This window comes from Prionailurus bengalensis, chromosome F2 (genome assembly GCF_016509475.1).
Source record: "Prionailurus bengalensis isolate Pbe53 chromosome F2, Fcat_Pben_1.1_paternal_pri, whole genome shotgun sequence".
Taxonomy (NCBI): domain Eukaryota; kingdom Metazoa; phylum Chordata; class Mammalia; order Carnivora; family Felidae; genus Prionailurus; species Prionailurus bengalensis.
The window spans coordinates 46633357-46649544 of record NC_057353.1 but is presented as its reverse complement, the minus strand read 5'-3'; the positions used below and the strand labels follow the sequence as shown (position 1 = coordinate 46649544).

General features: G+C 38.8%; 1 protein-coding gene across 3 annotated transcripts in view; it reads left to right on the top strand.

Moving 5' to 3' along the window:
* The window catches only part of ANKRD46 (ankyrin repeat domain 46), a 48830-nt gene that overhangs the window by 28647 nt on the left and 3995 nt on the right, over positions 1 to 16188 (top strand). For 2 of the 3 annotated variants that reach the window (XM_043601475.1, XM_043601474.1), the window contains 4 exons: positions 2188 to 2289; positions 4922 to 5259; positions 6087 to 6245; positions 11455 to 13481. In XM_043601475.1, coding sequence (XP_043457410.1) covers positions 4949 to 5259; positions 6087 to 6245; positions 11455 to 11671 — 687 coding nt within the window. In that variant the 5' untranslated portion in view covers positions 2188 to 2289; positions 4922 to 4948 and the 3' untranslated portion in view covers positions 11672 to 13481. Of the gene's footprint in view, positions 1 to 2187; positions 2290 to 4921; positions 5260 to 6086; positions 6246 to 11454; positions 13482 to 16188 lie in introns of those variants that run through there. The other variant, XM_043601476.1, reaches the window with a different exon arrangement.

The window sequence follows — 16188 nt, the reverse complement described above, 5'->3', positions numbered from 1 at the left end:
AATTATGTTGAGTGAAAAAAACCAACCCCAAAAGGTTACATACCGTGTGGTTCCATTTATATAACATTCTTGAAATGACAGAATTGTAGAAGTAGAAGACAGGATACTGGTTTCCAGGAGATGAAGAGGGTGGGGGTGGGAGGGAAGTAGGTGTGGCTGTAAAAGGGCAATATGAGAGAGCTTTGTGGTGATGGAAATGTTCTGTATCTTGACTATCAGCGTCTGTATCCCAGTCGTGATATTATACTGTAGTTTTGTGAGATACTAACACCAGGGGAAACTGGGTAAAAGTACACAGGATCTCCTCGTATTATTTCCTACAACTTCATCTACAATTATCTCAAAAAGTTTAATTAAAAAAAACCTTTAGTCCTCCTCACCCCTTGAATAATAGTTAATAGATGTTCTCAATTTTATTCACTTTTATAACTTCCGGAGAAGCAATAATAGATTCCTAGTGATTAAGGTCTAATTGGGGTCCAGACATTTTCTTTCAGGTTTCAAGTGTAATTAGGTCTAATGCATTTGTATGATATTAACTTTGAGATCACATAAATAAATCTGTAATTTGATCAAATGTACTGTCTTACGGGGCTTGTCTTCAAAAGAAAATGGCAGAGGCATTGTCTTTCCTGTGAATTTAAAGGAACTTTCTTGTGAATTTATTTTTAAGTTTTTATTTAAAATCCAGTTAGTGAATATACAGTGTAATATTAGTTTCAGGTGTACAATATAGTGATTCAGCACTTCCATTCAACACTTTGTGCTCCTCACAAGTGCATTCCTTAATCCCTATCACCTATTTCACCCTTCCTCCCCACCCACTTCCCTTCTACTGACCAAGAAAGTTTAGGAACTTTCTTGTGAATTTAATGGGTCATTCGAGGGGGTAACTATATAATCTATAATTCTATCTCCAAATGAGAAGCAAACTTTGTCCTTTTCATAGTGCGAACCCTACTATCTTCAGACTAACACCTGCACCATTTTAACTTTAAAAATCAAATATTAGAGATAAGCTCTAGTCATGAAGATTCAACCCCCAGTTGTTACAATAAGAAAGTAAAGATATACACTGTGGGTGAACTCAGAATTTTGTTAAAGCAGATTGATTAAGTGGCTCAGTAATACGAAGTTTGTCTAAAATGGTACATGTAATTTGTCAGTCCTCATCTTCCAGCCTAGCGCTGATAACCCTTATGATGCAAACTGACTTATGTATTTAAATGGAGCTTCAAAAAATACCATTAATTATTCCCATATAAGTTTACTTAAAGGAATTTGATAACAGCATGAATGACCTCTAAAAGCTTAACCTGAATTTCAGCCTGAGCTACAAATTTGAGATTTTGTACTTCTATCCTACCACTTAGTGTAGTATCTGCCATATTTGGGGCATATAGTAAATGTTTAATGAATTAACACTGATATGCTGTGGACCATACTGTCTGTGCATGACCCTACTTCCATCATCCCTCAAGAGTAGAGTCCAGTGGGGCAGACCAGGCACTCGAGATGTCCCTGAGTGCAGAGGGGAAACCTGAGTGGGTCCCAGCAAGAGCATAAAGGACAGGCAGCAGCATGTTTCAGGAGGAGCAGAATCTGGTGTATGGCAAAGATCGCAGGCAGATTTGAGCCAATTTTTCTTTCACGTTGAACAGCAAAAGGGGCAGGGGACAATATCGTGGGCAGATTTAAGTACCGGCATTCAGGATGGATTAGAAATATTTTTCCTTAAATATATCCTGTTTGGTTTAAATATTAAGTATTGATTATTTTTACTCCCTCCCCCCCCCCTTGCAAATAGCATTTTATTTCTAAAAATGCTTTTGTGTGCTACTCTGAGATCTAGCCACCATTTATAATGTGAAAAAATGCATTCTGAATTCCAGTTACTTGGGGTGAATTTTCTGAGCCCAGTTTGTCCTCTACTGATGGCACATAATTTGATTCTTTTTCTTTTATCTTTCTGACCATGCTTTCTTGTTTGTGGGCGACAGAGCCTCTCCTTAATAAGTCCTTCAGTTCTCCCGTTTCATTACTTTATTACTTGTTATTTTACCAGCCTCACAAATTGATGCCTTACCCATAGATTTTCATAGCCCCACTAGTTTCTCTGTTTGATAAAACAGCTAGACTTTCTTCATGTCACACCCTTGTTATAACTAAATTTTCTATTTACTATAGATCCTTGCCAGCACATTTCTGGATATTCTGTTGAACCTTCTTAAGATTTCAGAGAAACTGCTGGGTGACCACTGAAAAAAAAGATCTAATCTTAAGTTTTACGTGAGTATTTTTCTACTGTCGACTTCCTCATAATATGTGAAAGCTTTGATGCCTTGCTTTATGGCAGATTCAGTTATGTGATCAAGATGAAAAATGTTATCTCTCATTGACCTTATTAAATCTGGGGGCAAAGTTAGTTTCTCAAGGACACAGAAACACTCACAAAATGCACCACACTTCTTCTCACTTAAAAAATAAACAAGAAAGGCTTTTTTTTTTTTAACTGAGCCAACATTCGAAAGAATCCCAAGTGTTTAAACCACAAGAATTCGTACTGTGTTTGAACCAAAAATACCAAGTAGCTTGTTTTTCATTGTCTATTCTTACAGAATTTAACCAAAACACATTATCTCTTGAAAAGCTCTTGATACGTGATATTTTACTTTTTAAAAAGTTTCAGATAGCTTTTCCTTTTTTATGATAATAATCCAGTGAATACTATAGGGGAAAATAAGGAGGTTACTGTTCAAAGAGAATTCTTTTTTTTTTTTTTTTTTATGTTTTTATTTATTTTTTGAGACAGAGACAGAACATGAACAGGGGAGGGGCAGAGAAAGGGGGAGACACAGAATCTGAAGCGGGCTCCAGGCTCTGAGCTGTCAGCACAGAGCCCGACGTGGGACTCGAATTCACAGAGTGTGAGACCATGACCTGAGCTGAAGTCGGACACCCAGCTGACTGAGCCACCCAGACGCCCCCAAAGAGAATTCTTGACTATTTTAATGAGTAATTTCTTCTCGACAGGATACTTTCTTTAAAAAGTGTTATATAGTGGCATAATCTTAAGTTTATTTTATCTTGATCTCTGTAATTCTTAATCAGAAGCAGATTTCCCACTTATTTAGAGTTATCCTTAACAACTGCTTCTTACCCTTTATATGTAGTGGGTCATTAAGTTGAGCTAATGCTATTTTTCTGTCCCTCTCCAGTGTGCTCCCTTCTCTCTGCCACTGCCTTAGATCGGGCTGTCATCATTTATTCCCTAGATTTCAACAGTGACCAGCTGATTGATCTCCCTGTCTCCAACCTCGAATCTAGCCTCCAATCTAGCCTCTCTCCCCGTTGCCAACAGGGAATTACTCTTTCCGAAAGACTGATATCATGAGACCATGCCATTTCCTGGGGTTGAAATCCTTCAGTGACTCCTTATTAAAATTCAATATAATAACCCTTATTATAGAGTTGTGAGGAAGATTAAACAAAATTTACTGGGAACCCTGGGTGCGATGCCTGGCTTGGAGCAAGCCCTTAGCGTGTATTAATGTTTCCCCTTGTTACAGGGAACCATGGAGGCAGCGGAGCTCTAGTGGAAAGTAACCTGTGTCTAGAGGGACAGAGGCTCTGCTGGGAAACCAGGCTAAAAGGAGAAGGGGCCAAGAATCTCACCAAACTCCGTAGCCATGCTTTCTTGAATCCCCTTGAGGTTAGACAGAAGCATAGATTGGTCTAACATCCAATTCCGTCAGTGTTCCAGAAAGAAAGACTTTGTCTGATAAATTACAAGGCAACCCTGTCTGTGACTCAGCTTTTGTAACTGTAGAGGGAGGAAGTCATCTCTATAAAGACATTGGTCTCTGCCTTTGTGTTTTCTTCTTTGGGTTTGTTTTCTCTTCAATTTCTTAGTAAGGTTTCTTTTGTCAGGCTTTAACTTTTTCTTAAAGCAACCAAGAGGGGGCCAGTTAGAGACACACACACACACACACAGACCAAGAGATTGCTGGGGCAGGGAAGTATCAGTGAAAGAGGTGTGGACACACTGGTGAAGCTGGGAAAGCTGAGTTACTCAGATGGATGAAATTTAAAGTGGAGACAGTTGGGATTGCTGCCTTTGCCCTGCCTCTCTATTCCCAGACAGACCTGTTTTTTTTTTCATCTCTCAGTTTTCAGGAAATGGGAATTTGGCAAAATCAGGTATTTAGATAACCACAGAACAGAGCCGAATAGGATCGATACTGTAAGAAAGACACTCTGAGTTGATTCCATGATATTTCCAATTTTTAAATTCAGTTTATTGCTCTTCCTAGCTTTTTTCTTTCTATGAAAATAGAGGTTTGTGCTATAGACACAACACTTAGCAGGTCCTTACTGAATGTGAATTAAGTTATTTCATTGTTTTTTTTCATGCTGATTTAGTTAACTTTTGAGCAGATAGTTTTGTTTATTTAGAGTTGTTTATTTAGAGTTGTTATGGAATATCTCAATTATGATAAGAGGCAAATATGTGAAAGAGGATTTTTTTTTGTTTTAGGTAAGAAATCTCTATCAGCAGTAGCATGTGTTTAAAGTTTAAGGATAATGTTATATATGTCTTCTGACAATGCAATGAATCTAAATCTAAGCCATTATATCTTTTTTAACTTTGAAAATCTTTCTTAATCTTTTTACATAATGAACAACGAAATAGAGCTTTAGAATAATTCAATTGCGGTTTTGATTGAATGGATATGAATAAAAGGCATTTTAATGGAAAATAAAATATAATTGATAACTTTGTTGTTGTTTCTGTTTGGTGAGGTAAGTTATTAGAGGCAGGAGGCCAAGAAGGATAAGAAATAGTGCTTTTCTAAATGACTTCATTGTCTTGATTTAGTTTGGCTTTACTGAATCTCACTTACCTCATATTTCGTTGCAGGCATATTCCATCCATCACATCAGAATAATGTCCTACGTTTTTGTAAACGATTCGTCTCAAACTAATGTGCCCTTGCTACAAGCCTGTATTGATGGAGACTTTAACTATTCCAAGCGGCTTTTGGAAAGTGGCTTTGACCCAAATATTCGTGACAGCAGGGGCAGAACAGGCCTTCACCTCGCAGCAGCCAGAGGGAACGTAGACATCTGCCAGCTGTTGCATAAATTCGGTGCTGATCTTCTGGCCACAGATTATCAAGGAAACACAGCTCTTCATCTCTGTGGCCATGTGGACACTATTCAATTCTTAGTTTCCAATGGGCTCAAAATTGATATTTGGTAAGTTCTCTGTGGTTTTTGAAGTCTAGTCATTTCTTTCCATTAGGTTGTCAACCAGTGGTCCAATCTCAGAGTCTGTTGATTCTGCTTTCTCATTGATCAGCTGCAGTGACAAGTTCAAAAAGGCATTGAGGACAAGGTAATCTTGTTAGGGGGGTGAGGAAACAAGAGGCTGACTTCTGGATTTATGCGGAAGCAGTGCAAGCTTGTTTATGAAAATAGTGGTGAGGTTCTGCTAACAATTGTGGTGTGAGACAAGGGAAAAAGAAGAAAAGAACTGACATTTGTTGAAAATCTGTTATGGACCGGGCACTGTGTTTACGTAACGTTAGCTCATTTAATCCTTAGAATGAATAGCTCTTGAGGTAGGTATTATCCTCCTTTTACAGATGAATTAGTTGAGACAAGAAGAGTTTAAACAAAGGCAGAGGGCACACAGCTGGAATTTGAACCTTATGTGGTTGCTTTAGACTTTTGTTTTTAATTCTTAGACTTTTTGTAATGTATTTTTTTGCTATAAAATATAAATGTCAGATAAGAGTAAATCTAGAATCTGGACCTTTCCAATTAATTTCTAAGAAGCAGCTCTCTTTTTCATTTATTTATTCTCATTTATTCACTTTTACCTGTATATTCTTCCTTTTTCCCTATAAGAAAAAAAATAGGTGAATTCAAAATTCAAGTTCTAGTTCAACTATTGGTTCTGCACTGCGCTTTAATTTTGAGTTAATTTGGCCTGTGCCTTATCACTTAGATATACACAAATGGGTACTAACAATACAGTCCAGCTGTTACGATAACCTCTTTATATGTATGAACTTTTTTAGCAATCATCAAGGTGCTACACCCTTAGTTCTGGCAAAGCGCAGAGGAGTGAATAAAGATGTCATCCGATTGCTGGAATCTTTGGAAGAACAAGAGGTGAAAGGATTTAACAGAGGAACTCACTCAAAACTGGAGACCATGCAGACAGCTGAGAGTGAAAGGTACTTACGATATAATTTTTTAAGGGGCAAGCCACTTTAAGTCCTTAGATCTTTTATGACAACTTTGTGAGCTTTCTATTTATTTGCTTTCAAGTACAGAGCTTTGGTACTTTCTTTGAACTTTATATAGGTCCGTATGGCTCCAGATTACAATTGAGAAGCTGTTAACAGAAAGGACTACGTGCCCACATGCATGTAATGTTCTGTTAGACCCGTGCAAGGAATCCTGCAATATTGTCAGCATAAGAGAGAAGAGGTAGTTAAGAGCTGCGTATTAGGGAGGGAAGCAAAGAGTTTGAGAATTTTAAGTGCAGGTCACAAACAGAATGGAATTCAGAAAATGGGGAGAAAGATAAGGCTCAAAACTTGGACAGTATTAGAACTAAGACCAAAAAGGCCCTTTCAAAGGCAGGAAAGTGGAGTGCTGAGGACAAGCAAAAACCGGAGGAGGGAAATTAAGATTTAACACACAATTCTGTAATGGGAAAATGAAAGTGATTCTCCCATGAGTTGAAACAAATGAAATTTGGGCTTTTGTAAGAAACTGAGGCTAAGATGTGGTGACTGACAGGGTCTTTAGTGTCTCATCGTTTCTCATCTAGAAGCAGTTTACAGTACAATTCAGGGAGCTCTGAAACTCCTGGCCCCACTGGCTTATCAGGTAAAGTTAGTAGGCCAGACTGAGTTGTACTAGCATGGGTTTTAGTTGACTGCCATGGAGTTTCAGCCATCCAGATACTACAGGGTAGGAAGGATGATGCACCTACTATCGTCCCCTCCCAAAATTTTCAAAAGAATATATTTCAAGAGCCCTCATCAGCTGTTGACCCAGTAGCTTGACTGATCTGGACTGGGAAATAGGATAATATGGTCCACGTAGACTGCTGGGGTCATGGTTTCTGTGAGTGCTAATGGAATCATCTCTATTTCTTATAGTTGACCCTTAATTTGATTCCTTTGTACCCACGATTGCTTTCCCTCCTCTTCATGTGCTGGCTGGTGTACTCTGTGGGAACCATTAATTCCACTCTCAAGCTTAGGACTATTTGTTTAGATACTTTCAAGAACTTACTGCTGTCCAGAGTAAGTTTTACTTCTAGAACAGCACATGCTGCTCATGAGTTATCACTGGAAGCTGACAAGTAGATAAAATAAGCAGGAAGTCCAAGATACATTGAGATACCTTGACAAGCCCTTTTCTCACACCTTTGTACCCCGGATTGACAGAATGCTATAAGCAACATAATAACATTGAGTTATCTATTATTTGTTAAATATGCTCTTCCAAGATAACTTGAAGTTTATTTTCACAAATACTTTAAGCTTCTTTGCCGTGAAAAATGTCCAAGAATGTGTTTCTGCTTGGTATATTTTGGGGACCTTTCTTGCTATATTTTGTTAATAGCCAGTTTCTTGGCATCTTCTTGTCAGAAGTATACTTTTAGCTTTATTTTGCCTCAGTTGTGATTACTTATTAGCTAAGTAGTACGTATAATTAGTCATTTGAGTGGCTCAGTATGAAATATTTACTCCTGCTTTTTTCGCATACCTGTCATTTCCTTTAGTATAAGGATTTGTATTATTTATAGCATTGTGTAAAGCCAGTTCTTAAAAAATTGAATTTTTTTTTTGATGTTTATTTTTGAGAGAGAGCGAGCATGCACATGCAAGCAGTGTAGGGGTAGAGAGAGAGGGAGAGAGAAAGTCCCAAGCAGGCTCCATGCTATCAGTGCAGAGCCCTTCTTGGGGCTCAATTTCACGAACTGTGAGATCATGACCAGCCGAAATCAAGAGTCGGACACTTAACTCCATGAGCCACCCAGTGCCCCCAAAGATTGAATTGTTTTTATTTTTTATTTTTTTAATGTTTATTAGAGAGAGAGAGAGAGAGAGAGAGAGAGAGACGGAGCAGGAGCCGGCGAGGGGCTGAGAGAGAGGGAGACACAGAATCTGAAACAGGCTCCAGGCTCTGAGCTGTCAGCACAGAGCTTGACATGGGGCTCAAACCCATGAACTGTGAGATCATGACCTGAGCCGAAGTCAGACGCTCAACCGACTGAGTCACCCAGGTGCCCCCAGAGATTGAATTATTAATGCTTGTACTACCTCGTTGCCCTATCTTATTCCTGCCCCTCAGTATCATGGTAGACATGTGGTGGTTAACGCTTAAAAAGCTTAAAGGCAACATCGTTGGTCATTAGAAAAATGCAGAGCAAAGCCACAGTGAGTTACTACTTCATACCCAATAGGATGGCTGTAATCAAAAAGATGGAATGACAGCAAGGATTGGCAAGATGTGGGGAAACTGGAACCCTCATACATTGCTGGTGGGAATGTAAAGTAGAGTAGCTGCTTTGGAGAGCAGTCTGGCAGTTCTGAGAAAGTCACACTGAGTTACCATATGAACCAACAGTTCCACTTTAGGTGTATACCCAAGAAAATTGAAAACATACGTTCACACAAAAACTTGTACATGAATGTTTATAACTGTATTAGTTATAAAAGCCCAAAGGTGGAAACCACCTAAAAGTCCATCAGCTGATAAGTGGATAAACAAAATGTCATTCATGCATCTAGTGGAATATTCCACCATAAAAAGGCCTGACATACCATATATCAATATGCTACAACATGGATGAGCTTTAAAACCATGCTACATGAAAGAAGCCGGTTAAATAAGACATAGATAATTCCATTTATATGAAATGTCCAGAATCAGCACGTAGGAAGTAGATTGGTGGTTGCCAGGATCTGGTAGAAGAGGCAATGGACGGTGACTGCTAAGCGGTACAGAGCTTATTATAGAGGCGATGAATATGTTCTGAAATCAGTGGAGATGGTTGTACAACTTCGTGAATATACTAAAAACCACTCAATTGTGCAACTTAAAAAGATGAATTTTATGATATGTGAATTTTATCAATAGAAAAGGTTAAGGAATAAAGCTTAATGGGATTGGCTAGCACATGGCATTGTGGCAAAGCTGTGTGATGATTAGCAGAACATGAAGCAAGTTTTGAATGTACCTAGCATTTTCCATTACCCTTAGGGTTCTCTGAGACAAAGCATAACTAAAGGGCCCATAAATCAAGATGGTGAAAAATATTTTCCCCACTCCCCCATATGTCCTAAGCTTAATGTAGTCATTTTTTAATTTGTGAGCATAGGATGACAAAGACAGTGTTGATGACACACGTACAAAAAAAATATTATGTGCACACATACAGTAGAAAGCATTTCACTGGATAAGGTCACCCTAGGAAATTCTGATTGGCAGAGCTTCAATGAGCTCCTAGAGAATGCCCAACTAAATTCTTATTTTATACCCAACATCTTTGAGTATGAGATTATGTCAACTTGGACATAGTCAATAAATTTTGGATAAGTCAAAATTAACCTGTCCTGAACTTCTTTATCTATTTATGGTATTATGTATTTAAACCTCCTCAAAGTTCCAATCTTATTTTTGAACTTGGTTTTTTTAAATTTTTGTGTTCTGGTAGACTCCCACTGAAAATGTCCTTTCTTATTTAGAAAATAAACATCTTTTCATATATAAAGAAGAAAAGCTTGGATGTCAGGCAGACTGGTCAATTAGGAAGTCAGCTTCCTATGATTCTAGAGAAGACCTCTAATACTAGTAAATGCTGAAGGACCTCTGATTAAGTATCAAGAAGTAAAGTAAAATTGTAGGTTAGATAAGAATGCCGGTTTTTGCATGATGAACCAACCGGTTTTGCATGATGAACATTCTTCCATTGTTCTATACCCAGATAGTTGGAAGAATATGAAGAGAAGGGGTTGAGGACGGGTAGTAAATGACCTTTTATAAGCAAGAGAGAGTTGGCACATATGATTATGGTCATTGTGGTTTTAATCTAAATGCTACCCTGTTATTGGGCCTGTATGTTGTGACATAGTTGTGGGTGCTAATCCCTTTGAGCTTTGAATTCATCACAGTGTGGCCTTCCAAATACCAAAGTCAGATATCCTGTTTTCTACTTATAGGGGTCATATTTCTCACTGATAGAGTTCTGAAAACCAGAATCAAGAATCTGTGTTTCTTTGTTTAGTGTTTTCAGAGTTTATTTATTTTGAGAGAGAGAGCACGTGTGCACACCCGGGGGGAGGGGGCAGAGAGAGAGGGAGAGAATCCCAAGCAGGCTCCACACGGTCAGCGCAGAGCCACACATGGGGCTCTATTTCCCAAACCGTGAGATCACGACCTGAGCTGAAAGCAGGAGTCAGATGCTCAACCAACTGAGCCACCCAGGCGTCATAAGAATCCGTTTTTATGGCACTTGTGCTACTGTATTTTCAATTAGATTCAGCCTTTATGCAGAAGTGAAATAAACTTATTTTGTATTACTGTACCAGATAGAACTACAACCAGTAGGAGGAAGCTATTAAGAATTCCGTAATGACTAGGCCTGTTCAGATGTACAACAGACTGAGCTAAATGTCCGTTTTTAGAGGATTACAGTTAAAAGAAGAAATTCCTTCATTGGTCAGATAATTGAACTAAACAAATGATAATTTCCTTTTAACTCTAAGAGTCACACACTGTATATAAAATGCTTTTTTAGATTTGCCCATCTTGACTTATTTTCATTAACATGAATTCTCAAGGTATGAATCTTTGTTTTGAATTCTAAATTTAAAGTAACCAAAATTTGGTTACTTAGATACTGTGAGTTTGAAACAACTCATTTTACAAACTTCACAACTTCTGCTTGGGGGAGCGGTCGGGTAAGCATCCCTTGATTTTGGCTCAGGTCATGATCTCACGGTTTCATGAGTTCAAGCCCCACGTCGGGCTTCCTGCTGACAGTGTGGAGCCTGCTTGAGATTCTCTGTCTCCCTCTCTCTCTTTGCCCCTCCCCCTTTCTCTCTCAAAAATAAACTTTAAAAAAATAGACTTCTGCTTAGGACCTTTTCATTAGAAAATGATTTTTAACTCTGGCTCTGCTGGATACTAAACCAAGAAACATAGTCATTGTGGTTTAATTTACAGTCAAAGGTAGACTGTGCAGATATATGCAGATACGTACATGAGTATCTGAATGTGTGCGAGTAGGAATAGGTCAGTTTTCTTCTTATAAGTGTTGTGTCCTGTCTTTTCTAAGTTACGTGGCTACTGTTGTATGTCTCCAAAATGGGTGGAATGCGTTGTTCATGTCTCTTTCCTTTTTCTTTGCTCCTTTCACAGTGCCATGGAAAGCCATTCTCTCCTCAACCCCAACCTGCAGCAAGGGGAAGGAGTCCTGTCCAGCTTCCGAACCACATGGCAGGAGTTTGTCGAGGATCTGGGCTTCTGGAGGGTGTTGCTCTTGATCTTTGTCATTGCTTTGCTGTCTCTTGGCATTGCCTACTATGTGAGCGGGGTGCTCCCCTTCGTGGAGAACCAACCTGAACTGGTGCATTAAAGGGGCTAATGGGGATGAGGCCAGTGCCTCAACGTTCTGAGTTTCTCAAAGGTTTTCTCTTAGGCAAGGCAGTGAGGGCTGTACATTTTTTTCGTTGTGCATTTTTAGGTGTTGTAATCCTTTTTGAACAACGTAACGTTTTCATTTGAACTAACCACATGCCGTAGTCAAGTATACTTCATCCTAAAGCTACCTCTGACTCAGCCTGACTTGTTAGGAAAGCCTTCACATAGCCTTGTTTGATAAAAACGTGGAGGTGATTGAAGAATGAAAGACAAAGGAAGAGACTAGGGAGTCCTTGCTACGGAAACCTTACCCTGATTATGGGACCAACTCAAGTGAGGTGTTCAAAAAAAAGGGTTTTCTTATATGATTACTTTTTGTTAGCTCGTTGGTTTTGGTTTTATTTTTGCAAGAGTCCCCCGCTTTTTTTTCTTTTCATTTTCTGGGAGTAGGGGAGAGAATGAAAGATTCAGCTTAAAACTTGTGCTTTTTTCACATAGCAAATCAGTATTGCAGGAATCTGTTTGGTTTATTTTAATATTTTCGAGTCTAGTTACAAACCAAACAGAACTTTTGAAAATGAGCTGTATTTTCTTCAAAAACGATTGATTTGATCATATATTTATTTGTTTATAGGACAACTTTGGTTTTCTTTTTTGTAAACTGCTTTGCTTGTTGTTAATGTCTGTGAAAAAGAGAACTTGAGTTTGTTTTGTCCACTTTCCAGTTTCCCCTAATGTTTACTTCAAAGATCTCCTGTTCATCAAAAACATAGTCAGAAAACTCTTTTTCTACTTAATAGTCAACAGGTAAAGAGGACTCTGACACATGTCGCTGTCACTGTAATTCTGTAGTGTTATTATTGTGAAAAATTCAGCTCTACAAGCTAGCTGTGTTGTCACAGCAGTCTCATAGTTTACAATCATTTCACTTTACACGCAGTCCTGTTTAGAGGCCCTGTGAGAATTGTTGTAACAGTCCCATCCATGTCAGTAATTCTCTGATGCAGGAACGGATGGAGCGTTTCTGAGTTGACAGTGCTGAGCACTATGTGCTGGGTGCCATAAACTCTTTATGAATGGCAATACTGGAGAAATTGAAATCTGGTCCCCAAACTATGTTGCAGCTTTCAGCAGTATGTCTGAAGGTCTCTTTTGTTTGTTAACGATCCTGTTCCATATAAATCATATTCTTGAGTTTTTAAAAAGTATATGAAGAGTTCCTAATTATTCATTGAGTATAGTCAGAAAACTGTAGTGAAAGAACTAATGGTTTTATTTTTTAGAACAAAGGCATCTAAGCTACTGCTAATTGAATTGTCGCTAGAAGTAGAAATTATAGTTTAGAATAGGATTGGTATTTCTGTGATTCTTGTTGCTTCTTGATATTTTCTCTTGTATTTATATATGTAGGATTAGGCATTTTCTCTCATGTGGCTTTATCCTCTCTTAAAGAGCTGTTTAAAAATTCCTGATTTAACGGACTGCTTCAGGATCAGCTCACAGAGTCTTGTTTTTAGGGTAGAAACAAAATAAATCATACTTGGTAAAAACAGCAAAAAAACAAAAAAACAACTGACTTTAGAATGGAGAACACTAGAACTCAAAATCAAAGTATACTCAGAGTGAAAGCTTTGGAATTTGCTCTATGTTTGTAAATCTAAATAGATATGCAGAATTGGTTAATGTGTGTGTAAAGATACTGCATTTTTAAAAGATTTTAAGTGCTGATTTCTTTGTATTTTAATCTCTGCATTCAGCATTCAGTAATACTACCAATAAATGCATTTGTAGTCTCTTAATCACAACCCATTTTCTTAGTGTGTCATTGTCTTTTAATTTAGGGCACTTTGGAATACGTTGCAATTGCAACCTTTGAAAAGTTTTTTTCAAACCTGATGTAATAGGTATATTCAGTTTCACATAAGTTTGTCTTGTAAAGGCTCTGAAACTAATTTGGGTGAATTGCTTGTGGATTTAAAAGTGGTAATAACTGGGGTGCCTGGGTGGCTCAGTAGGTTGAGCGTCCGACTCATCGTTTTGGCTCAGGTCATGATCTCAGTTTGAGCCCCACATTGGGCTCTGTGCTGGCAGCGCGAAGCCTGCTTGGGATTCCCTCTCTCTCCCTCTCTCCGCCTCTCCCCTGCTTGCACTCTCTCTCTATGGAAATGAATGAATGAACATTTAAAAAAAATTTTTAAGTGATAACTACCACGATCAAGTACCTTTCTATCACATGTTACTTAACACGCCTCGTCTCGTGTCATCTCTAGGCCCCCGACCCAAGCTGCATTTTCCCATTTTGTAAAGTGAGGAGACTGACACAGGGAGGGTTGTTACTTGTCCAGAGTCAGACAGATGGACATAGTGGAACAGGCATTCCAAGTTGAAGCTCTGTCTCCGATTATAAGTTTTTTTTTCCTTCTGCCCTACTGTGTCATGAACCTGACAGTGGAGTCGTCTAGAACCTTACCTGCTGCCATCACAGCAGTATGTTACTGAATTTCCACGTTCCTAAATACTTAACTTTTCCTCATCCTGTAATGCACCATTTGCCACACCCTCTCAGTATTACCAACCTTTAAAATTGAAGTTCAGACTCTGGCATGTTCAGAAAACCTTTCCTCATTAACCTTCTTTGCTGTTATTTCTCATCAGTTACCATACTCAATAAACATGGTTTTTTGTTTGTGTTTCATTTGTCTGTAATTACAAGCTTCGTGAGACCAGGGGCTTAGTCCATTGTACTACCCTGTCTGCCCACAGCGCATCTTGTGCTGTGGAGAACTCTGTACACAAATATACTATTACTCTTTCACCTGCAGCTATATATTTTTTCAGCTTAAATAGCTGTTTACATTTCACATGTTTTCTTTAACAGGCTGCATGTGTGACCTGTGTTGGTCATTCTTCTACAGTATGCTTGCCACTTGATGGAAGAATTGCAGTCTCGATCAGCGTAGCTCCTTTACGTGTGAGCGTGCAGGCTCGTTTACTACAGGTAAAAAACAAACGAACAAAAAAGCATAATTGGTATATACATGGTATAGAAGTCCAGGAATAATATTCACCTGCTATCGTTTGTTACTTTGGGTTGTTGTTTTTTTTTCAATTAGGCTTCTGTGGTATGAAATTGTTCGTGTATGTATCAAAGTGCTTTCAGCTGCAGGAAACCAAAATCCAAATTGAAAGTGGTTTAGGGGTGCCTGGGTAGCTCAGTCAGTTGAGTGTCCCAACTCTTGATTTCAGCTTGGGTCATGATCTCCCGGTTCATGAGTTTGAGCCCCGAGTTGGGCTCTGTCCTGGCAGGGTGGAGACTGCTTGGGATTCATTCTCTCTCTCTCTCTCTCTCTCTCTCTCTCTCTCTCTCTCTCCCCCCCCCCCTCCTTCCCTCTCTCCCCACTTTCTGTCCCTCCCCCCTCTCAAAATAAGTAAATAAACTTTAAAAAAAGAAAGTGGTTTAAACCATAGGAAATTACGGAACTGGAAGTCTCGAGGTAGAGTAGACCCCAAGGGTGACAATTCACATTTACCTCAAGTTCTCCTATGCCTCTGGCTCTGCCCTCCTGCTTGTTGACTTCATCCTCCAGCTAGTTTTGAGAAGAGTTTAGAATTTTCAGGCCTCAGCATCCATCTGTAACCATGTAGAAAAGAAGAAAGAGACTGTCTTCCTGTAGTGTTCTCCTGGGAAACTTTTCCTGCCAGGCCCCCAGCAAACTTTCTCTGGGTTTCATTGACTGACATTACATCATGTTCCCTATTCTCAAACCATCCAAGGCCACGCATTGGACGATTAACCCCGGATTGATGAACCAGTGATTGGTGAGGGTGGAAGTGATACAGTTTATATGATTGGCTTGGAGCAGAGGTTTTAGAAATGATTGGAGGTATGGCTGGCAATTAGAGGGCGGGGGCCGTAGATGTTTTCTGTCCCACAGCACATGGGATGGTTTAGCTCAACAAAGAGTGATTCCTTATGTTACATGATTCTTGAATGTTCTGTTGAACGTTCAAAACATAAACAAAAAAACAACTTAGGTATTTGAGCCCTAAACCCAACTGTATTTTTTATACAGTTTTAATATACACTGAATTCTCCAAGAATACACCAATGAGATCATACTTTTATTTTGTTAAAACTTGACCAAGAATTCTAGTACCTGTTTTAAAAAATCTTATTACTGACAGCAGTGCCACTGATGATAATTAAGTCACCGACATGCGTAGCGTATAGGTACTAATGATTTTATTGCTTCTTCTTGTGTGTCTTTGCCTGAGCACTTATGTATTGAAATACACATTTTATTATCAATTTTTTCCACTTATTTTGCCTTTATATTACATGACTTACATGAAATCGTTCTACTGATTTTAGCAAATATTACTTTCATCCGGGACTCACATTCATACTACGGCTTCTCTTATTTAGTCATTTTGGCATGCCTTTTCCACATAGTTTATCTTAGAGGGTACACCAAGAAGTAGCATTTCTCAAAGTTAATAGAACACTGTGTG